The sequence below is a fragment of the Nanorana parkeri genome, unplaced genomic scaffold (assembly GCF_000935625.1).
Source record: "Nanorana parkeri isolate BGI_ZX_2015 unplaced genomic scaffold, ASM93562v1 scaffold384, whole genome shotgun sequence".
Taxonomy (NCBI): domain Eukaryota; kingdom Metazoa; phylum Chordata; class Amphibia; order Anura; family Dicroglossidae; genus Nanorana; species Nanorana parkeri.
The window spans coordinates 224,359-250,031 of record NW_017306652.1 but is presented as its reverse complement, the minus strand read 5'-3'; the positions used below and the strand labels follow the sequence as shown (position 1 = coordinate 250,031).

At 39.4% G+C, this 25,673-nt stretch overlaps 1 protein-coding gene across 4 annotated transcripts in view; it reads left to right on the top strand.

The window, feature by feature from the left end:
* MEF2C (myocyte enhancer factor 2C) overlaps positions 1 to 25,673 on the top strand; it is a 124,009-nt gene that overhangs the window by 35,250 nt on the left and 63,086 nt on the right. For all 4 annotated transcript variants that reach the window (XM_018559241.1, XM_018559239.1, XM_018559238.1 and 1 more), the window contains exon 3: positions 7,635 to 7,838. In XM_018559241.1, coding sequence (XP_018414743.1) covers positions 7,635 to 7,838 — 204 coding nt within the window. The remainder of the gene's footprint in view (positions 1 to 7,634; positions 7,839 to 25,673) is intronic.

Here is a 25,673-nt window from a genome sequence, read left to right as displayed (position 1 = left end):
GGGGGGGGGGCACACGCTTGTTGGCCCCTCCTTTCCTACCCAGCCAGGCTCCATGTCTGGATAAGGGTCTGGCATGGATTTTGAGGGGACCTCACTATTTTATTGTGTGGGGTACCCCTTAAAAAACCATACCAGCTCTCTATCTATCTATCTATCTATCTATCTATCTATCTATCTATCTAACTACAGCACCATATCTCCATATCTTCAGAATGTGTATGTAGAGACATACACACACACATATACACACACACACACACACAGAAATAAGGGTTTGCTGACAATTTGGTTGAGGTGTGATGGAAAATTCCACAGGAGATTCAGACGATCTTCCTCTCTCCAGTAGCTGCAGCACAACCTACATGTGCGAGTGTGTTTCACCAATTACTGGCATGCTTCATTTCTTTCCACCTTCCTGTAGAGCACCCACAGAGAAAATTTCCATCTTTCTGCTGTTATGAGGATCTGTGCAAGAGGCTAGAAGACCGCACTGTATTAGTTAAAGGTGTTAATACATTATCATCTTTCTGTTTTATAATTTATAATTTATGTTGAAAAGTCATAAATGATTGGAAAGAACAAGTGTATGTAGTTCGGTATCATTAAAGAATATTGTACACTGAAGTACCATATGCACATATCATTGGTAGGATAAATGCAGGAACACATTTTAGACTAGGATACACAGAAGTTCAGATTGATATAAGAATATTAATATACTGTAATATATAAAAGTACACCTACATTTTATGTATTTATTTTTTTAATTTACAGTGCTATAAAGCACTTTACAGAGTATATAGACCATTATCTTTGGTTCCTACCCATCAAGTGCTTACAGTACAGTGCCGGTCCCTTTGCTTTATAAACGTGCACACACACAAGGGAGAGTTTGGGTAAAAGCTAATCAACCTACCAATGTGTTATTTTATTGTGGGAGAAGAAAAGGGCACCTGTTGGAAACTCATATATACACAAACGGCACATATAAACTACATGCAGATTGTGCCTCTGATGGAAATTGAACACATGACAGTTTTGCAAGGCAAGAGTTCTAACCATGCCATCCACCCTTCCACCATGCCACCCTTATGTTCTATTTAATATCTCTGTTTTCTCTATTAGTTATCTGTTATAAGATAGTTATCTGTTTTTACCATCATTACACAATAATCTGAATTTTGGATGTATATGTTTTGGATGCAATATACAAGAAACCAGTAAAATCAGGTTTTCTGTATTTTCCTTGTGTGAGACCTGTTTCACTGCCCCAGCCATTCACCTGGGTATTCTGTACTTGCCAGCCCAACATTGCAGCTTGCACATCGATCTGAGTATTTTCAGCTGGATTACTAAGGTGATCATTTCAAGTCTGGCGGGTGAGACAGATAAACTCCTGCTGCCTTGGCTATTGATTAGATCTTAATCACTTTTCTTCCTACCTGAGTAGTTGAAGGACACTGGCAGCGTCTGAGTGTATCACTCTTCTGCTTGCACCTCAATGTCCATTGACAGACACAGAAGAAATAGGTGTAGACCTTCAAAATAAGAAGTGCTAATTGTTATGTGCAAGCAAGTCAATGCAGAGTCTGTAGAAAACCCTTGCTTAATACACTTGCTATAAAGGTAACAACATGGGGTTATCAGCTCTTGACAATGAAGTACCTAAATGATACATGAAATTGATGGGTGACCAACAATAGTCCAGAGTAATTCATAAAAATCAGAATTCACATGCCATATTATGAGCCGCAACAGCTGTTTCTCTGTGTAGCATTACGGATATATATTCTAGTTTAGGTCAGTGAACTATGTCAAATTCCAGAAGTGTATATGTTCACTATTATTATTACACAGCCAAGTTTTAAAACCTAACTCCAGCCAATACTTTATTTTTAGTTTTGAATAGATTGGATATGTGGTAGGTCTGTTAACCTTTGCTCGGTTTGTGCCCAGTTTTAAATACTGTCCCTGTTGAAGATATTCCCTCTCTTTTCCTCTTCAGTCTATCATCTGGACAAGAAGTGGGGGGAATCTCCTCATGTGGATACAGATATCAATTAACTTTAGATAGAGGTTCTAAACCGTATCACTGTTTATCCATATTAGTGTTCAGTGACGTGCCTTCTGTGCTGGGTGAGGCGTCCACCAGCCCACCAAAGCTCCACCCCGTCCCACTGAAGCTCCTCCCCATCCCACTGAATCCCCACCCCCAGCTCGGTAACCAAACTGTGTGGGGAGGAGGAAGAAGGGAGACACGGAGGAGCCTCCCTGTCCCTCACGTGCTCATCACTGTTGAGTCACTGCTGAGGCATTGAGATCGATGGCCTCAGTGGGTTTTTCTTTTTTTTTAATGGAAAAGCGTCATTGGTCCAAGCCATCCACAGAGCTCACACCTCAAGCACAGAGTAGACAGCTTTTGCCTCACCAAGTTAGGTTACACAAGCAGTGGGTAAAGCCCGCTGCTGTGTAACCTAACTACCTGTCAAAAGCCGGATGCTGCGCTGCCTGTAATTAGCAGGCAGCCCTCCATCCATGGCAGGTTACACAGCGGGGAGGCTTTCCCTACTGTGTAACCTGTAACAAGCCGCACTGAACGGAGAAAAAGCTGTTAGCTTCAGACTTGAAGCTGACACATTTTTTCTTCATAATACTATGTGAGGCTCTGCCTCACCTGCCTCCCCTGACCGCACATCCCTTGTGTAGATTAACCTTTACCTGGCAACCATCAAATTGACAAAACGCAGTCCGATTTTCCCCCATTTCCTGTTCTGACATCCATGAAATAAGCAGGAATATGAATGGAGATTGAGATGGCAAGAAGATCCCTGGCAGAGGTTCTAAATCCTTTTCCAAGTCAAAAAATAAATATATATCTATAGATATATATATCTATAGATATATAGATATATATACACATACACCAATATATACTGTATATACATTTTTACTCCATATAAAGTGCTGCTTTAAATAATAACTCTCTCAGTCTCAGTCCAGCACTGTCACTGTTTACTTTTGAATTTTGAATCACTTGAAGGAATAGTCCTTGAAAGACTCTATAAGACTCGTTTAAAAGTGATGAGGTTATTATTTTTCTTCCTTCTGTACACTGCTGAAGAGCTCAAGCAAAGGTTGCGGTTCACCAACAATGCTAGCATGACGTACCAAATGACATTTGTTTTGACTCAAAATCATTAGGATTAAACCAGTGCACAACCAAATATAAAAAGTTCACGTCTTCTCAGAACAATACACCAGGAAGAGCAGATGATGATGTTTTTGCTGGAGGAAGTAAAGCTACCAGGGCTATATAGATGGTATTTTTAGATGCACAAGTAAACAATGCATTTGATTCCATTGTAATTCTGAACTAATTTATCTTCCTCATAAAGAAGCTAAGTATAGAAAGTGAAAATACCTACGTATTGAAAAGATAATTTGACTGGGTGATGAAGAGGGCTGATTTACTAACTCTTTCTGCTTACTTGCCCACTGAGTTCTGTCAAAAGGCAGTTTTTGCTTTTACATTGAGTACGAAATACTAGTTTATACAGCAGAGTTCACTTTTTGGTTTGTTTAAACAAATCTTTTTGGGGGGAAGTACCTAAATTTCCACTGCCAACCACTTATTTGAAATGCAAATTGACTAGCAGTAATGCTGATCCACTGGCTTCAGTGCTTCTTAATTGGAACAAGTATGCGGTGAGAGAAGTCCGACCACAGCCAACTCCTGGTCTGTATACACAATGCAGATATTTAATAACCAGGAGGTGATCTGCAATGTCAGTCCATGTACATTTTATATGATAGGTAGTGTATGTCCAGCCAAAACATTCTTTTTTAGTTTTAGATAGAATGTGCATAAATTTCAACCTGTTTTTTTTTGCTGTTATCTGGGCCGCCATTGAAGAGATTTCACAAGAAGCGAAAAAGAACAATTCCCAGCAGCAACACAGAAAAATAAATACATATAGATATATTTTTTTTTTGTAGAGCAGGTGAAGACTAGAACCCCAGGAAAATGTTTTCTTTTGTCTGTATCCCTGTTGCAGATTTCCTCTTACTTTCCGTATGTTGAATTAAAAAAATAACAGGGGCCCTAATCCATCTTGCTCTACATAGAACAAATGAAAAATTTGGATGGGCATACGCTTTAAATGGAACATGTGACATAATTTGTAACAAGGTCACAAAGCTGTTTTAATTTTTAAATGAAGTGTAAAGATCACCCAGCCGGAAGATAAAATGTATAATCGAAACAATGCTCTTATTTGAATGGATGTCAAAAGGAATCTTAATAATGGTTTTTATTCCTGCCAATCATTGATTGAAGTATAAATGACAAGAAGTCTCGGTATCTAGCCAGAAGCATATAAAAAATAACAGGGCTATTCACAAAAGGGTGAAGAGTTTGGAGAAGGGAGGGGAAGTGAACAACCTAGGACTACATAGCTTAGCTGGAAGTGAGCTGAATTGGAGAATATTTCCAAATCAGCTATTTTGGCCTAGATTGTTCACTTCTCCTGCCTTCTCCAAACTCTTCCCCCTTTTGTGAATAGCCCTGTAAATGTTTACTGAAATACTAAGCTGTCCTTTCAGTAATATACACAGTCACGTTTTTTTAATCAAGAGGCGCAGCGTAAAAGTGCATTGGTCCATTTAGATCTCAGCATTCTTCTATCTGATGACACTAAACTGAGATTTGATTTGTTGATATTGGTTATTGCTCCTTACACATCTTTCCTCCCTAAATCCATTAATACAAGAATTGGATTATTTTCACTTTCCTTGAGCCTTGGAACTTTTTTTTAGCTTTATATGGTTTACAGTGACATGTGTGCTGCACAACTTCATACATTTGTAACAACATATTGAGTTTGTAGTTTTGGTAATGAGCGTGAAAGCTCCTTAAGCTGGAAAGGATAAACGCTCAGACTGCAGGCATGTAGGAGCCACTCCTCTGAGTGGTTACAGACCTGCTGACTGGGTTTAAAGTGCTTACATAATCCAATGGCATTACCAGGCAGCTGGCATTCAGTCGTCGACCGGGGTGGCAGTTGGTTTTAGATTGCATCTGGAATGTAACCCTATAAAATAACACTATAACTGTAGAATCTGGAATGTGACTTTCCAATACTGTTTAAGCATAAGCTAAATTCCTTATCTTAGGGAGCCCTTAGTGAATGGGAAGGTGGTGTTGAACTCCAAGCAAACAGCTAAATACACAGATGAAATACATATATGGAGCTGCCAAAAGATTTGTATAGATGCCCATTCAGTCTTAAGATTTAGACAGCTCTGCCACAAAGCATAGGGATGTCTGGCTGGACAGAGGACCTGATTTTCCTCTGCTACAGTTCAGTAACCCTTACAGGTCTTGCCCCTCCTCTAACTGTGAAATGAGAGGCAGCAGACTTATATGCTCTGTCGGTTATTCTGCTCTCTTCTCCTATCAGCATGCTCCTTGCACTGCAGCACAACTAATTGGCTCCTTGTGCTGCTTCTCCATCTCCCAGTCTGAGCTCTGCTGTACAGTAGACTGATACCAAGTCAAATTCAAGTATATCTACTGCTTGCATAGAAAGAAAAAATAATAATAATTAAGTCTAGTGCTGGGCTGCATTAATGTGTGCCTTCTATATCTGTCTGGAATTTAGCTTTAAAATAAGACATCTGTCACATGTGTGTGCATGTGTGTGAGAGTGGCATTTGTGTCATATTTGTGCATTTCCTAAAACATGTTATGTCCTTTTTAGCTTCTCCCTTTTAAAAATGTCTCTTTATTTAAAATCACCAGACAGGTTTTATCCAAATGATATTCCAATTTTCTGGTTATTAAAAGGAACACCTTGTTCACATTACTCAAAGCTTTGCCCACTACCACCTCACTAACCAATCACCATAACAACATGTTCTGAACACTAAATTCAAATAATGAGATATTCTTAGTTTGGGATCAAATCCAGTAAATATTAAACATATTTAAGGAATTATTTTGTACCAGAGGAACATGTTGGCTTTTCTGGCATGAAAGCAAGTTAGTAATATAAATATGGATGGCATGGTACTCATATATTTTAATCCAGTCTCTGATCAATATAGTCTAGTTATCTGCTCAGTGTTTCAATGTGCATTGCCTTGAGAATATTATTTTCTCTTTTGCAGAATGTGGTTGTACTGATCAAGTGAGTTTAATGATGAGGCCAGTTGTCACTAAAGTAGCAAGTTGCAGAATCATTGCAAAGGCCTCACAACCATGTTTTTTTCAGGCTTACGCACTGTCCAGAAATTTACAGACAGACTGTAAAAATGCAGACAAGCTAAGATTGTTCATAAAGTCTGGGAAAAATACACATTTGTTCAACAAACATTCAGTCAGGTTAACTACATTTTTTTATTCAAACCTGGGATTTTATAGCTTGTTGGACCTACATTGAACATGTATATTCCTGTAACTCCCCTCCAAAGATTCACTATGCACCAACAAGTGATTTAGCATCTTTATAGCAATTTACAGTGAATATCTATTTATATATTATACATAAAATGTATGAGACATGGTCCTGCATTTCATTTTTTGTTTTATTTTATAGATTATTGCATACTCATTACAGTTAAAACCAAGCATATATAGAAGACACAAATGAATGCAATTTTTTTGATGGAGATGAGGAAGAAGCAGCACAAGGAGCACAGGGAGGCAGGTGAGGCAGAGCCTCACCTAGTATTATGAAGAAAAAAGGTGTCAGCTTCAAGTCTGAAGCTGACAGCTTTTTCTTTATTCAGATCGGCTTGTTACAGGTTACACAGCAGGGAAAGCTTCCCCGCCGTGTAAACTGTCATGGACGGAGTGCTGCCTGCTAATTACAGGCAGCGCTGCATTCGACTTTTGACAGGTAGTTAGGTTACACAGCAGCGGGTTTCCCCACTGCTTGTGTAACCTAACTTGGTGAGGCAAGAGCTGTCACAGCCTCTACTCTGTGTTAGAGGTGTGAGCTCTGTGGATGGCTTGGATCAATGGCAAAGCGCAATTGGTCCAAGCTGTCCAATCAGAAAACAAAAACAACAAAAAACAGTGAAGACATCGATCTCAATGCCTCACCAGTGACGAGCAAGTGAAGGACAGGGAGGCTCCTCCCTGTCTCCTCCTCACACAGCTTGATGACTGAGCTTTGGGCAGGACTTTGGCGGGATGGGGGTGGAGCTTCGGCTGGCTGGGGATGCCTCACCCAGCACTGAAGGCACGGCACATCACTGGATTAGTTGTACTGCAATGCAAGGAGCAAGTTGATAGGAAGAGGGTGCCGAGCGACAGAGAGATGAGTTCATCAATCTGCTGCTTCTACTTTCACTATTTAAACACAGGGTGGGAGGTGTGAGACCTGAAAGTGTTACTTAACTAAAGCAGAGAAAATGCAGGTATCCTGCCCTGCCAGCAAGTGCTGTTTGTTGGGACAGAGCTATGTAAATCTCACAACTTGATGGATAGATGTACGAAACCTTTGGCAGGTAAAAGAGATCATATACAGTATATTAAAAAAAATCAGCATTAACTGCTACGGTCTCCCCTGTACTTATGTTCTCTCTTATAATGGTCTTTAGTCTTCATAAACTTTATTTTGTTTCTCCAGGTGACGTTTACGAAGAGGAAGTTTGGATTAATGAAGAAGGCTTATGAGTTAAGTGTTCTATGCGACTGTGAGATAGCACTAATCATCTTCAACAGCACCAACAAACTCTTCCAGTACGCTAGCACAGATATGGATAAGGTCTTGCTGAAATACACAGAATACAATGAGCCACATGAAAGTCGAACAAATTCAGATATTGTAGAGGTAAGTTTAAATCTTTTTTCGCTCAGGTCGATCTAACTATCTGTATATTCTTCTGATTAGCACTTTTCTGAACAGGAATGAACTGGGGCAGATTTCTAAAACTGTGGCAAATAAAAATTAGGGCTGTCTCCCAAAGCAACCAGTTAAATGTTATCTTTCATGTTGTAATTTGCCTTGGTATAATGACATCTGGATACTGTTAGGGTGCTGTGGGCAACTTATCCATTTAACTTTAGTTGTTCTAAATAATTGCCATTGTTATTTTCTTCCTTTGCCCAAAGCAGAAAATGTCAGGAACTGCTTTACATCATCAACCTGATAAATACAAGCCATCAGATTCAGGTACCATTTTGGTGGTTAATAGAAGTGGAGGAACTATAGGATAGTCTAAGAGAATATGGAATACATGGCCTCTTGGCCTCTGGCATCAGTATTGTTATTATGCCAACCTCTAGATGTGCTGTCCAACATTGCCTTTCACAAAGAGCTGTCAAAGTGGACCTGAACTCAAAAAGTAAAGATTTGCTATCTTATAGGGAACATTTTGAAATGTTAATTGTGCCTAAGCAGTACCTACAAATGCACCTTTTGTCTTACATTCCACCTAATATTAGCAGTGCACTTCCTGGTATGTGAGGGAGAGGGCTATTGTGTGACGACAGTCGCATAGATGTACTGTATATCTCTGATGTGGGATCTAAGGCACTGCTGCCTTTCACTGCTAGTCTCAGGAGATTTGGCCTCTACCAAGATGACTGGCTCCACACAGAGACACAGTGCAGAGCAATGGTAGGCCGGTAATAGGGAAAAGATCTTCTGCAGAGGGACCACATCATTACTGGTGACTAGTCCTTTGCCTTCTGTCTGCTTTTTTTGGCACAGCTTTCAGAGTTCAGTTCCACAGGAGAGTGCGTGTATGCCATTAGTTCCAAATTGTCCAAAAACACATCTTTTGCCCATGGTTGTGGATTCTTCATTATGCCTTGTGGTCTTAAGAATATGCCCTCTAGCATGAGGTTCTGTGCAGAACACAATAACATTATACAAGAGGACAGAGAAGCCAAGATTTAGCTCTGCAGATGCCACATGACTTTCAAGTTTCTAGTTAATGGGCCCAATTCATTAGTCTTAAGGCATTCTATGATACAACCACATTTAGGTCTAGAGACTGGATGAGACTCAGCTGTGGCACAAGAAACTTTTAAAGGAAAAACACAACTCTGAAGTCCCAAATAAAAACTGGGTGAGTATCAGGGATCAGAAATAATGAACTGAGCTTTACTAGAATGTATTTTGTGTTTGATGATTCATTGGCTTAGCTCCAAGAGCAACCAATAAAAATGTATGAAAGTAGGACACTTTTGGAGTCGAAGTTGGCAACCCCATCAAGAACCCATGAAGGGCATCAATCAAGGCTGGAACCCAACACAGGCACTGTAGATCAGGATTTACTAAGGGCGCATCTGCAACTTTGTTTTTGTTTTTGAGTTTAACAGGGAGTTTTCCTTTACAGTTCCATACATCTTTTTGTAAGCAGTAACAATATGATTGAAATAATAGAAAACACAGACTTTAGTGCATTTGAACCATTTTCTTTCATGATCTTTTTAGGTATTTACTACTTTACACTTTTCAATCTTGTTTTCCTTGGGTTGTACATATATTATTTTTTAGTCTTTGGAGACATAGAAAATGAATCTACAGTGATGGTTTCCCCACTAACCTATAAGTCAGATGTACCTGAAACAGTCCGTCAGAAGCTTTCTTGTGTTTCTTACATTTTGGTTTCTATGTTTATGTCGAGCGCATCATTTCAGATATATAGGTAGCAATCTGGGGTTTGTTCATACAGTATCCTTAGACCACCCAGGCAGAATATATGAAAACATTTGTGGTATGTGCAGTTTACACAATGCCATGTTTTCTTTGCGTTCCCTTCTAAGAGAATGTCCAGCTCACCTACTACAGTGTGTGTCTGAGGTCAGCACTTTCAGAATCCTCCCTTCAAAACTTTTAAGAGAGGTTTTATTGTGAATAATATTATGTGATATAAAATGGATATGCCACAAAGGTAATTTTTATCCCAAACTGATATTCCAGTATTGTATGGTTACTAAAAACCTGAATCATATACAGAACTGGTGTCCCAAATTTCTGAAGGAACTTCAGTGGAAGACCCACCAGAATTTTCAGTCCTGCTCAACAGCTGCAGCCAAATCATTGTGTCATATTCCTATAGTGGATTTTCCATAATAATAGAATATTTCTGCTGGAGGACAACACATTATATGTGGTTGGCAGATGGTGGGGTCAAAAACTATTTCATGAAAATCTTACTAAACCGGTATAGGTAAGAAAGACTCAACGCAAAGGATTTATACAGCAGACATTTTTTCCCTTTTTTCCCTTACTCTTCCTACTTACTTACTCTATAAGTGGAGCCACCCTTTAAAACACAGATTCTAAACCTTTGTAAACTTGTGATCCAGATTCGGATATAAACTAAATACAGAGATGCACATAGAACACATTGACATGTATGGAAATGTTTCAGCACCTGTAAAGGGGTCCTAACAAAGCAACATTAAAAAGGTTTAAGAACCCACATTCCAATAGTAGTTATTGACCAATACGTTAAAATATTATTTTTTCCACAGACCAGTGGCTAGATTACAGAATTCTGTGATATTTCAGTTTGCAATTAAAACATATTAACGGAGAACTTTAGCCACACAGCTTTTTTTGACCTGCGATTCTTACTGCAGACATTTAAGCAAGGTTTAGAGTAGCTATTAAACTACACCTTGCCAACCAACAAAGTAAAAGAAGTATGTTAATGTGTGCATGAAGTAATAATCATTTTTCAGTCACCACAGTGTGGAAGCGCTGTACATTATTTGTAGACCTCACAACTACATTTTTCTTTTTTTTTTAATTGGTAATTTTATTCTGTGCGTTTGAGCCCTTTGTATATCAGTGTCATACTGTGTTCATTGTTTTTTGCTTTGCTCATGCAGACTATCAGTAGCTGAAACATAGAGGCTCCATGCTGCAGCTTGGTTATGATCTAGTCTAGTGTCAGAGTCATGAATATTCATATGCTCCTATGAGAATGTGACCATTCATGCATATCCCTTCCTGCAATGATCGAGACATGCAGCAAAATTTACATGTTACCATATCCCAGTTCCAGTATCAAGAGAACCGAAAGGTCAGGACAAAAAGTCCTTTTGCAACACAGAATTAACGCTTAGACATTTGCTTTGTAAATAGCTCACTTGTCTACAATTTAAGCAGGAGAAAGGCATTTTAAGCTTTAGAATAGACACATTTTTTAAATGCTCCTTACCTAAATATTGTAGACTAGCGGGGATCTCTTCACTGATATCCAGTTTGCATGCAACACAGAACTTGCAGGTATACTTCAAAGTATACCTATAGGGTCCTAAATACAATTATTTCTGGGCTTCATAGCAGGCACCTATATGTAGGTGCATGCATCTTCAGTTATCTCCCAGTGCACTTTGGGAACCTGAAAACTGGTTACTTTACAATGCAATTACACTATAGTTTCCCCTTCACATCTCCCACATCTTGCTGTTTAATTGAATGGAGAGTGTTAGGCAAACGAGTGCCTGGCAATAATGCTGAGTTATAAATATCTATGTCCCCCTGGCCAACCGCTAGGAGGTTTATAAATATTTGGTAAAACCCTGCTGGAAACTCCCTTCACAAAGGCCTCATGTCTAGATAGTGTGTGTGATGGATGTCTTTGACCTCCTAGCACCGCTGCCTAGGAAAGGAAACCATGTGCTTATTGTTGATTAGGCCCGAATTTTGCCTAAGACTCCCTTGCCCTGATTGGATGCTGATATTTGGTGGAGGTGCCAAAAAGCTGAAATATAGTTAGGACCTTGTCTGAAGTGTGGTGTCTTCCTAAGGGATTTACTGCTTCTTTTACTGCTCTGTAGCCAAAAGCTTAGTTCTCAGTTAGCTGGGTCAGCCTAAAGATCCTTTGTTTGAGAAGAGCGTTCTTCTCAAGAGTGAGAGTAGGTGTTCTTCTTTACTAAATCACCAGAGTCTGCTCTGATCCCAGGGGTGTCCTGTGCCTGAACCCTGCTTATAAATTCCCCAAGAGATCAACAGTGTTGAAGCCAGTTAATTGTTAGCCACTGGTGGGTCGGTAAGTGGTTTTAGGCAGCTATGGAACAGTACACATGTTAGGAATGCCAATACGATCAGTGGCTCCTCAAGAGGGTAGAGCTACATTTGATGATGTCAGTATTAGCATAAATATTTTTTAAGGTTTTAGGGTTCCCAGGGTCTAGAAGAATGCTAAAGATGAATAGAGGTATGTACTGGTGCCTGTTACAAAGTCCCAGTGTTATTACACCTCACTTAATTTCTAGGTGATGGGTGTGAGATAGACCTGGAAATAAGTAAGATTCTCTCCCAAGGAGATTATCTCCTTATCCCACACTCCCCTAGCAGCCTCTGCTCTCTGATGCCCTGGTTTGTGGGTGGCTCTGCAAAGAGAAGCAGCTTTGGGGGACTGGTGATGCAGCTGGGAAGAAGCCTACAATAACAAGGGATAAGGTACATTAAACTGCTTTTATGTTACCCCTAGACAAAAACAAGCATTTAACCCTTGCAGCACAGAGGGAGCCCCATGTGAGAGTAATTTTTAATGTTACCCAGAGTTCATATGCAACAGACTTTATTTCTTGACATGCAAAGAGCAACAGTTTGCAGCAGTGACCAATTAAAATCAAGTTACAGTCAGTGTTGAAGCTTTGCTTGAACTGCAACTGTGTGTATTATGTTACCGAATGAAGTATAGAGTCTAATGTGTTTTGCACTTGTGTACAGTACACTTGTGGATATGCATACTGCACACTTATAAAAACAGCAGAGTGAAGTTATCAAATCATACATTGCATTTGTTCCTCACAAAGGTTGTGCCCAGAGTAAAATCTCAATTAGTCAACAGATTCAGCTTACGGCATGTGACATTCCATTCAAATCCATGCTGATAAACCCACGTGCATCCCTGACAGCAATCCTCCAATCCCATTTTCTTGATTGTCTTATTTTGCTTCAGCCTGTCAAATCTTAAGAGCTGCCAGCAAGGACTGGTGATCTGGCTTGTGTCAAGTCACCTGTTGGGATGTTTTGAAAAGGAATGAAGAAAAAATAATCTGCTATGTCAACGCTTGCAAAGGTAGAAGAGGTAATGACTAGCTGGAAATGTAATTATATTTTGAAAGTCTCTTTATATTAATTAAGAAGGAATATTTGTATCCGGATTCTATTGTAAATAAGCAAAATTGTAATTTGCACTAGTGATCTCCTATTGCTACTTAGAAAGAAAGATTTTGGTAAGCACCATAAGGAGCTGGATGTGACTGACCATAAGGTATTATTGTTAAAGTGGACCTGTCACCATTTCATTCGTCATAGTAGGGACAGACAAATCCTAGGAAACAGATAACCAATGTTTCTTAAAAACAGAAAGAAAAGCAAGTACTTAGCTTTTTCCAGACTGTTCTCTTGTTGTCAGTACAGGCGCATGGCCAAATACTCTTAAACTCTCATTAACACCTGAGCAATTAGTTGCAGTTTTCCTGAAGCGCGACATTTCTCAACATGAAGATTCCCATTATATTCAATGGTGCCCATTTACATCTGAGCGTTGTGCTGCCCCTTGTCACGTGAAAAAGTGCATGAGCTTTTTTCTGGCAGAAGAACATAATGGGGCAAGTGTGAATGAATAGACACAAAAATAAATGCTTCATATTTGTGATAGCTCATCTGCTTTCATAATGGATCAAGAGAGGCGCGACTCTAAAAAACACTAAGAAGTAAAAATGGAGGTACTGTACTGTAACTTCTAAAATATAATTAAAACAGAAAAGATGAAATTTGATTGTTTGTTGAAGGTAGAATATCATATATTTACACGTGATACATAGATACACGTGGAAGAGATCACCTTAACGCAAATAATTGTACTTTGTTTCTACGTTTAGTATGTAATAACATGATGTATGTTATGTGATGTATGTGTATCCAGTCACAGCTGCTCATATACTTCTAAACATTCTGAGCCACCAACACCAATCATGGCCAAATTCACACGGGAGCAGAGGCCAGTACGGCATGAAAGGCATTTTGTGGGAGGCGCTTTACAGCCTGGAGCCATCAAGAGGCACAGCTGTTGCATGCAGCCATCTGTACCAATCAATGACAAGATGCGACTGTATGCTGGTAAACGCAAATCCAAGCATATACATCAGTACAGGTATAGGTGTACATCCTTGGACGAAGACACCCTGTGTTCAGGGGCGTACATCCATACTTGTATTCAAATATACACAGCAGCAATTACCAGTATACAGCCGAAAACTGTCATTGATTCGTACAGGCAGCTGCTTGCAACACCTGGGACTCCTGTGTGCCTTCTGGTCGCATAAACAAATACCTCTTTTACACTGCCGGGGCCTCCCCGCCTATGTGAATGAGGCCTAATTGAGCAGATCAGGAGTTCTGATTTCACTCTAAATTTTCTGGCAACATGCTTGTTCCAGGGCAGTGAAAATAAGGAAGCCAACAACATCCAAGCAACTAGCATTTTTTTTAAGTCAAGCACTATTCATTGGTAAAAGTTTAAACCGGAAATCCAGGTTGTGTCTTGCAGGGGTGCATAGATCAAAAAACTTGCTACACAGATTACAAACATATAGTTGCTTGCCTAAAGTTCAGCTTTAAGGCAGCCTATGTATTGCTAAATAGGTATTATTCTGTATAGTGCCATGGTGGATAGGTTAATGTATGAATGGGCCCTTTAAATAGCATGTCACTGGTACAGCTGTAATGGTGCTTGACCATGTCCACCACTGTGCGCAGTGGTGCGAAAAACCCATAGGGCCTCATTGGCAACCATGCTAATGGTGGGGACAGCACAGCTGCATGTCTTTTTGTAATCATCATAGTGATCATGAAAGTTTTTTTCTTTTGCTGTACAATGTAACTTTTCATGTAAGTTCATGGCCACAGAAGAATAGAGCTTTTTGTAGCCCAGCAGCACAGACATACTGTAACCACATTAATATGTCATTGTCATTTGTAAACTGTGTCCCTGTGTTAAAGTGACTCGTGTGTGAGAGATCTGAGACGCAGTTACAGAATGGTCTTGTTCTGGTCATGTGGCTGTCATACAGACTTTTCTATTAGCAATTGGAAAACGAGATGCTGTGTAATCTTACTCTCTGATGGCCAGGTTACATAAGAGGCTGCAGTTCTACATATGACTTCAGCGTGGTAATAATTATGTTCACTTTAGCTCATGTAACAGCAGCACAGCTTGTTGACAATTGTTTTCTAGTCAACCAAGTATTATAAAAAAACTTTTCTGCAAGGTTTGTGGCCATAAAGGTTGAAGAGGGAATCCAGTCCAAACTTTTTTGTTTGTTTTGGATTGAACAGGGAAGGGTCAGATCTTCTGACTTTTTAATGCTGCCTTTGACCCCTTGGGGTGAATTCTTCCCATTTCCTGGCTGTGTCACAGTGGTCACCTGTGGGCAGGAAGTGGAAGATGTTCTCTCCATTCGGACTGCAGATGTCAATAAGAAAGAAAAAATGTTTTTTAGAACTGTAAAGACCTAGAAATTCTGTCAGACTGGTATTGATGTGGGTGGCCTTTACTGGAGGGAGATGGCACATAAGAGAAATTAAATCTTCTCAAACCCACATAGCAATACAAACAGTGAGTTTGACCATTCCCCACTGTATCCAAAACTAGAAAAATGTTCCACATTAATGTTGAACTCTGGAATTTTTTTTGTACAAAATACCCTATTTAAACCTTGCCCCAAGGTTTAAATGCTTGTTAGGTCCAGGGATAAAGGAATACGTTGTAAAACTTCATTCCTCAGTCCAGCAGGCTTCCAGCACACTGTGTGACTGGTCCCCAAAGCCTGTTCTCTAAGGTGCTATGGCTGGAGGTCATACTCTGATGTCATCATGTACAAATCAGGACCAGTAATCCTGCAGTGTACGTATGGATGATGAGGGTCTGTCCCCAACCCAGAGTGTTGGAGAGAAGAGCATCTGAAGCCTGCCAAAGTGATGAATAAGGTAGGTATTACACCTTATTCCTCTACCCCTAGACTTAACAAGCATTTTACCTGTGCCATGTGGGATGCCCCACTGCCCCACTGCAATAGCATTTTTTCACACAAATCCCACAGTTCAGCTGTAAGAGCCCTTCTATAGGAGGCTTTATATCATGTCACATAAGATAATAAAAAAAACAGGAAAAAAAAGGATACAGACGCTGCACATGCTGCTTGTGCTTCTTTTAATGTCTACAGTTTTAGAAAAAGGTGACATCATGAGTGAGTGAGGAATGATAGGAGTGTGTCCATAATGTAAAGGGAGTAGCCATTCATATATGGAGTGGAAGCACAAGCCAGAGGTGAGAAAACCCCTTATCATCTTGGATATTAACTTGTGACACTGAAATAGTCTAAAATACTCAATAAATATTATGACACATGTTGGAATTTGTATGTTAATGTTGTTTTGTATGCTTCTAGGCAAAATCAATTGTATTGATCAATTATGTTTAATTTAATATATTATTATAATTTATATTTAACTCATCACAGGTGCCGGTTCTGTTGGCACCTTGAAGATCACAGTTATCTTTCAGAATTGTCAAGTTGTTGCCATATAGTAAGATATTGGCCCATCAGATCTCCCGTACCCCTTTTCATTGGTTAGTTTAGCTTACTTTGTATAATATTTTTTTTTCGGTTGAGAACTCTTTTCTTTCAATAATTTCAGAATATATTAAATGTCATCTTCAGAACACCTCTTCAGCTATTATAGGTCTACAACTGGCTTTGCATCAATGGAAGCCAAGTCTGTTAACTGACAAAACTTACCTATACCTGTTGATATAAATATTTTGCACTGCCATCCCTTGCTTCTTGAAGTTTTAGTTCAGTCACAGAAATTCTTGTCTGGCTGACAGTTAGGAAAAATGTTACATGTAATCTTCTCATATGGCCGAAGCAGTGAAACATTTATTCCAATCTGGTCATAGAAGAATGTTCTTTGTTTTCACTGACACTGCCTCACATAGTAACAGCTTGTTGTATTTGAGTTTCATTGCCAGAGGGCAGGTTTATTTTTAAATCACTGAACTCCAAATTCTCTTTATTTTTCCAAGATTGGAAGCAGCTGAAATGCCTGAAGTTACAGGTCTGAGACTTGCTCTACAATACGCAAAGGGAAATGCTGTCTCCTCCCCCTTTTGTTTTTTCTTTTCTTTTTCCTAATAAATGTCTGTTAACTGGTAGTCACCTAAAAATAGAAAGCCGTCCGGCTAAAAATAGAGCAGCTCGCAGTCCTGCCAAGGAAAATGAAGAGGAATAGGCGTGGAATAGAAGCCTCAGTAACCCGGTCCTATTCATGCAGCGATCCCTTCGAGAATGCAAGCAATGATAAAGTGACCTTGAAAAACCACAGGCCTTAGCTGCTCTCTTCAGACTTCTGGGTGCCACTAAACATTTCAGCCCAAGGATATATTTTTTCACATTGATCGTAAACACTTTCAGAAAGACAAGGCATTGTTTCGCAGACCTTGCTGTCTGAAACTTTCCTGTTTTTTTTCCCCTCACAATCTACAGGTATATGGTTTCATACAAACAGTGAATTGTTCATTGAAACTTCTAAATTCTTCAATAAACAGTACACACCATTAAAGGGATTTAACAAGAAAACTCTTGTTTAATTCAATCTGTCAGGGTTTATATTAATAATGTTTCTTGTGATATTATTTATTACAGGCATTTATTCAGTGCTGACAATTTCTGCAGTGCTTTACATACTGTACATTTAGTCTTGGCTCAAAGAGCTTACAATCTAAAGCAGGCCATACACCCTTTGAATTTACCATCAATGGGGGAATCCCTGCTGGTGAATGCCCGAACAGAGCCTGCATTTGATTTAATGCAGACGCTGTTCGGCCAAAATATTTTGAAGCGGCAAGCAGAGGGGTGCCAACAGTGCCACCCAGGAACAGGACAATATTTGCCCAATATATGGCCAGCTTAAGGACCTACACATGCATATGTTGGCCTTTGTATGTAGGCTCACATGCCTTTTTAATCTACTAGCATGTCTTTGAAGTGTGGGAGAAAACCTGAGTACCTGGCAGAAACCCACGCAAGCACAGGGAGGACATGCAAAATCTATACAGATAGTGTCCTGATTGGGAATCAAAGTGCTAGCCACTAAGCCATTGTGCTTCCCTCTAATATCAACAAAATAAATGTTCCTTGTACTTTATTTTTATATTTTAATTACTTTAGGTAAAATGCCACTCTTCTAAAACATCTATTATGATATAAAGTATAATGATATCTATTTATATATACAAAAGAGATTGATCACCAGACAAAGAAAGTGTAGAAGTCCCATGTCTACCTTACTAAATGCTCATACCCCATGCGTTGGTCTTGGTGCCCATTGTACATCAAAATATGGATGATTTGTGGTCTTTTTTATTACTTTATAGGTCAAGGGAGGGGTCAATCACTAGAGGGGACCTGATGGAGAACTGCAGGTCCCCTCTGCTGATTGACAGCAGCAGTGGGCGGGTGCAATAGCTAGTTTGCTATTGGCTATTGCAAATTGAAATAGCCAATAGGAATGTAGCTATGCATTCCAATGCTTGTTTTTTTATTTTTTTTGTTCTGATGGCAGCCAACGGCTCCGATATCAGAAGGAAAAAAGAAAAAATGACAACAGAGCAGGGAAAGGTTTACTCTGCTCGGTTGAGCAGAGTAAAACTTTCCGGCAGAAAGTAATTTTGTCCCGGGTGGCTGGGAGAGTTGGGCTATCTGGAGATCAGTGTCCCTGGTTATCTGGTAACCAGGGACGCTGATCTACCTATGCTAGTGGCCGGAGCCAGCCGTGAGATGAAGGCTGGCTCCACCCCGCATACCGTAGCAGGCTATCGGCCGGCCCACGGCCGGCCTTTCTGCCAGCTTCGCCTTTCACCTCGGCTCAGCCGAGCCGATGCACATGCCTTCGGCTCGACTGAGCCACTCGGCCGACTTCGGGAGCTGTAGGGCTATGCTGAATAGCCCGTACAGCAGCCCTTCAGTTCTACTGAACCGAAGGGGTCCTGGTGCCGAAGCTAGCCAAAGGATCAGCCAAAGCTACGGCCTCGATCCTTCGGCAGCTTGGTGAATAGACCCCTATGTGTTGCAGGCATGCATGTAGGACAGACGTGGCTACTAAGAGGTTGCAGGAGATCAGCAGCACTGAGATACAACAAAGGATAAATAAAATAGTGAACTAAATATTTAATTTAAACTTTAAAGAGCTGTGTGGGCTTGTGTGAGCGTATTTGTGCATGTATGTGTGTATGTGGGCACATGTGTTATATATTTCATTTACTTTATTATTGGTATGTGCAACCACAGATCACTGCACCAGAAATATATAACTATGAAATATAAATGGTCAGTAACTTGCATTTATGGCTTCCATGTGGATTCTATTTTTAAATGCCTAAGTTGTATCATTTAGTCATAATACACCTTGTTGTTGTCCTATCCTCATACATTATGTATCTAAAAATCAATGTCATTTAGACCTTGTATGCCTGAAGAAGGTTATCAGATGGAGGAAGAGGTAGCTGCTTTATTTTAGAAAACGACTTTCCTTTCTCATTGATCAATATTGAGCCCAAAATCTGCAGAAGGGCAAAGGGAGATGAGGGATCTTATACGTTGTACTGTCTGCCCTATTCACAAGTGCACATCATACTGAGTGTCAGTGTAATATCTTATATACACAGTTTTTCCTCCACAGACAGCACTGTCTGTGGAGGAAAAACCGCGGGTTGTAAATAACAAAAAAGCGGTGGATCTTGGAAAGTACATATCTGGGTAAGTTTGGATAGGTTAGCTCAGAAAAGGGGCAAACAGGATAAGTGCTCTTTTTTTAAAAGTGCATTTACCTTTTAATGGCTTTTAATGACTTGATACCTAGGCGAAAAACTCTGTGGTGCCCCCTTCCTTTGGTGGGCAGGAACAAAATGAGGAAGAGGAGTGGGCAGGAATGAGGGATGTCTTTACAATTTTCAATGCCTGAGGAAGGGGGGTCGGAGGTGTTCTGCCCCTGACCAGGGTAATTGATTCTGTGTTTAAACCAAAGAGAGGCAAGTATATGGTATAAGGATGATAATGAACATATTTAAAGATTTAAAAAAATATTGGGATGAATGAAGCCTTATCAACAAACTATCAGACCAATTTAAGCAGACCTGGAATGGGAACACATAGCAAACATATAGTGAGGGTTTGTCAAATTTAGCTACAAAGGTGTAAATGCATTTTAAATACAGCAATTACAGCATTGCAGAGTTTTTATTGTCGGTTTTAGTAAAGTAAAATGACCTCTCTAGCTTTAGTGGATCTATAAAACCTATGTCATGCTTCATGCTGCATAAACATAACAAAGTGTGTGTCTCTTCCTGTTTGATACTGAAAGGCTTACAAATATCTGATTACCCTGGACAAACACAGTTACAGGGTGCGGAAAGCCTACCTCTGCTTGCAGGGCCTGGCAGCCCATGGTATTGTTCTATGCAGTTCCTGTAAGCCTACTGATGATAAGACTTACAAAACAAAGGCTGGTAATTGATGGAGCGGACTACAGCCATTTCAGGAAGAATCGAGTTCCTTGTTTCCAGGCCCATTAACTTCTCTGGTCTCCTTCCTTCTTATACAAGGCATTTTGTCTTGTTGCACGTTGCCCCTCCCCCCCGCTGCTCTTTGTAATGCATGCAAACCACAAGTGTCTCTTTTATGTAGTACACTGGCTGTAATTGTGCCTATGTGGTGTATTAGTAATTACCAGGCTGAATTCCCATATTGTATCCCTATTGCGGCCATGGAAAATAGGACACATAGCTCTGCCTGGTCACACTCAGCCTAGATAGTAAACCAGTTATAGTTGCGTTTCTTAAGATCCAGCCTTTCATGACCAAAAGCGTTTTTAATTTTAGCATGAATACATCCTTACTGTACCCGTGAAACGTAATATTTACATTATTTACATTTTGAGCAGCAGCTTAATCTATAATCTAAAAATAGGACATATTTTAATATGTCACAAGTAATTTTAATGTATAGCACTGAAAGAAAGCACCGGGTGCTAATAGGCGGCAGTGGTCAAATCCAATCCTTGTGATAAACTAGTGTAATTCTAAAATGCATGTACTTATAATTAAAACATACTTCCATGACATGTAATTTATGGGCTGCTGCTGGATTGGAGCTGTGCTGTAAAACATATGGTACTTCGACTTAAGGAAGTGAACTGCAGTTTCCTTAATATATCTAGAAGTCATTTGTATAAGCTAGTTACAAGGAACATTAAAGTAATGAGCTACTTGTTCCTTATATTATACCGTATGTTAATTTGTACTTAACATAGTACGGGATGTATTAGATGTTCAACAAAGTGCTCGTTATATTTGTGAAATGTAAGTCTTGTTAATACTTTAGATGACAGATGTATCAGTGCTACAATCTGTATGCTGTGTTACACTTAATCATAAATTATAGTATATTCACATAAATAATAGGTTAGGACATAAACAGCATGGCTGCCATTTGTGTTAAAGAAGAACTCTCATGAGCATTAGAAAATTAAATACAGGTCCATACATTCATGTCTAAATACCTGTATTAGCCTCTCCAATACAGCTCTATTGAAAGGGGAAGAAAATCTCTTCTTTATTCATTGCTTTTCGGCTTCTTTGCTTTTCCCCTGATAGAAGCTCGATTTTTTTAATGCTACTAATATTACGCTTAAGCAGAGCTCATTTAACCCAACACTTGTCCAGCTTACCTGTCGAGAGCGCTGTCAGTTCCCCTATTACACCCACTATATCTTTTCAGACAGGCTCAACTAGATCTGCCACATAATGATTTAGCTCCATTGGTTGATAGGACAAAAGCAGCCAGGCCACACAGTGTCATTGGTTGTCACGGAGTAGATGGCTGAGTCACCAGCACCATTGAAACAGATGATACTGTGTGGCCCAGTTGCCTGCATCTCAGCAACCAATGATCCTGTGCTTTGTCACCCCAAACAAGATGTGAAGCTGGAACACCAGATTGCAGATCAAGCTGATCCTATCACTGAAATCTATCACTTAAAATCTATCACTGAATTTATAGTGAAAGGGCAGAGAGGGAGGAACAGGGGAACTTGGTACAAGCTGTTGAGCTAACACTCCCTCTGTACATCTAGTGATTGCGCTTATCTTGGGGAAGCCCAGGGAAGACAAGCACTGCCACTGACCGCTCATTAAATATTTGTCTCCTTGCTAGATGTGTTGTCAAACAGCAGTAAGGGGCGGGAGGGCACTGTTGACCATGCTGTCTCAGGTACAGCACATAGAAAGACGGCATAAAGTGCTACAACGGCAGCAACTCATACAAAGTTTGGTGAGGCGTCTTTTATTTATACATTTGTTAGGAAAGTATAAAACATTGATACATGGATACCACCGCTTTGAAAGGAACCTCCTTCCTACACACACAAGCATGTACAGCCCTCTGAAGTTGTATCATTGAAATGTTTCTCACAGACAGTTGCTGTATTTTACAGCTGTACTGCAATGTCAGATTTTACCAGCAGTTGTTTTTGCAGGTGAAATCTGTAACAGCAATATGCCATAGCAACAACATCCGGAAGTTAAAAACACAAAAACACTAAATGCCACCACACTAAAAGTTTGAAATGAAAAAAGACATTTCCTGGAAATCTCATGTCCATTGCTGATATCATGTTTTAAATGTTGAATGCCTGGCTCCATTTCCCATTCTCTTGTCTTTTGCCGGACCTGGCAAATGTATGCAAATTGGGTTTTTTGATTTCATCTTCACTGGATGCAGATTGGTTCAGCTCAAAAAGTGTCGAAACCAGGGACAGCTGGCAGAAAGCATTTGCATAAGGGGGAACTGTGTGGCCTTTGCACATGGTTGCTGAGCCAGCATCTCTACTTTCAGTCTGATAGCTGCTACTAGGCATATGCCCATTCCATCTGCAGATCTAAATATAGAATGCAGCTTAGGCCCATTCAAGCCAAACTCATCCTGGTCCTGTTGTTATTCTAGTACTTTGACCTGCATATCTTGCTTACTAGCTGGCTACGGCCTTTCCATTATTCTAGTTCTTCCCTAAACTGACAAGTGTCGGTTTTTCTAGCCCACATAAACATCACCTTCCCTGATCTGCTTGTTTTTGTAGTGTTTAATATGCTGATCAGGTGATTTGCTTCAGTTATCTGCCTACAGGTGGGCAGCCACCTATGGGGCAGAAGTGAGAGCAGCAAGCAAGGAGTGCCAAGCTTCAAAACCTAAAACTCCTTGCAGGAGGTCCTGTTGAAAACTGACCATTTCTTAGCCAATGAGCCTTGAAAGGATCTTACACTACCCTTTGGTAACACAGAGGTTCCACATAACCCATGACATGAGTCTTGTGTTTAGTAATTGCTACACGCATCGTCATTCACATTCATTTTCTATTTCAGCATACATATTTGTTATGCCTTAAAAAAAAAAAAAAAAAAAAACCCAAACTACCAATAGTATTTCACCTCCATGCTGTAAAACAAAACAAACTATTTTCTAAATATCTTGATTTGTCTAGTTAAGGAAAAAGTTAACAATCTTGCTTGTTTTTATTCTGTTTAAACATCTATTGAAGGAATGTTTGCTTGCCAATTTTAATGCCAAATCTAACTGTGGTTTTGTTTTGTGGTCCCATGTGGTTTATGGTAAGACCACCTGACCTGATATTTGTTTGTGACCAGAACTAAAATTAAAACTTGGGGCCGTCTCAAGAACAACAACAATAGCATCGATTGATATGTGCAGAATGACTTAATAAGCTTAGTGAATACTCTGACATCGTGTAGTGTATGTGTGCCATCTCTGCGGTTTTTTCATTAGGTAATCTTTATTTCTGGTTAGTAGTCCCTGAGCACCGAGCAGGTACTCTCCATCTCAAGTTGTTGGAGGACTGGTATTTTTTAGTGGCTAATGTGTTTAGATTTTCCTGAACTCTCAGCTCTAAGCCATATCTTTGAAGCATTGGGACTATATCACTCCGTGTAATCAATAGTTATCAAATGTACTGATGCTTAAAGGAAGAAATTGTAATGCACTTTAAGATGTATTTTTCTTTGCTTTGATCAGACTCATCAATTATTCAAAGGATGGAAGGATATAATCATTATATTTTAAAAAGAAGCACTAAGTTGTGTTATTACAGATCAAAAAATGTCCAAAGGCAATATCAATTGTGTTAGAGAATCAGTACGTGGCTACCAAGTGTCCCTACATTTGGAGGGACTCTCCCTTTTTTGGAACCAAATGCCTCTATCCCTCTTTCCTCTTTTGGTCCAATGTTAGGACCTCTATCAAAAATTGACTATTTAACTACCAGTTATACATGGTAGAGTTATACTGCACTAAATCTTTCATATAGCCTCTAAATTATTAAATTTGTTATTTTGAAAGCCAGTGTAAAGGAAACCTAGTGATACAAATGTTGGGAAGTACTGTACAGTATGTCAGCAGGATACATTTAAAAACCCTTACCAGGTGTTCCATTTTGAAGCTTGTCTGATCAGGGCCTCATTAAAATACTTGTAGGAACAATTATCTATTCTGCCCAAATGCAAGCAACCGCACTGATCCATGTACTGGATAATTACAGCAGGAGTAAGGACCTATGTCAATGGGCTTTTGCTTGCTTCAAGTGGGACTCGCATTCCCATACAAGTCTATAGGCATGCAAAACCTGCTTGAAGCAGGTCAAATGTAGGTCAGAACAAGGTCAACTGTAGGTCACCTGTCAATGAATTCTTAATTCTCATAACCGTGTCAAGTTGAAGTCAAACTGATGCCGTCAACACAAACCCAAAGCTCATCAACACAGGCCCCTTAACATACATCTTTGCTGGTTTCTTGCAGGGGGAAACACATTGCTGACCCATTGTTATTTCTATGAAAGAGTTTCATGAACAGGATCTACTTCGACTTCAGAAACAATTTTTTTTCGCTTCATTATAGTAAATCCTATAGGCCAGACTTTATATTTCAGTTTAAGCCACTGAAAGCTCATTTTTGGTTGGTTGGTTGGTTGGTTGGTTGGATGACAGGGTTTAGTACACACCATTGCTATTTGCAATATTATATTAAGTTATATATAATAGATGTGTTATAGCATATATTAATTGCATTACAATGTGAGTCATCCATCAAGCCTTATTAGATATAGTTGTCATGTTAAATTTTAATGTGCCACCACACAATTATTGCACAGGGACAGGGATAATGTTGCAGGTTATATTTAATCAGCATGATGCGTAAAGGATATAATGTTAAACTGGTAGAACCCCCATATAGCACTACATGCCTAGAGTAACCATCTTTCTGGCTCTGTTGCTATGGCAATGAACACTTAAGTGACACATATGTATAATTAATAAGAAAGTATGTTTGAGAATCTCAGGTAATTTTACATTAAATATGAAATCTGGTTTTTAATGGGGAAGATACCCAGTTATAGAATAATTTAGTATAAATACATATCATAAGTAAGGTATTTGTTCTGTAATATGAACTATAAATAACATATCCACACAAAATCATGATTATTATCAAAAATATAAATTATAAAAAATATATATATTATAAATTATATATTCATATATATATATATATATATATATAT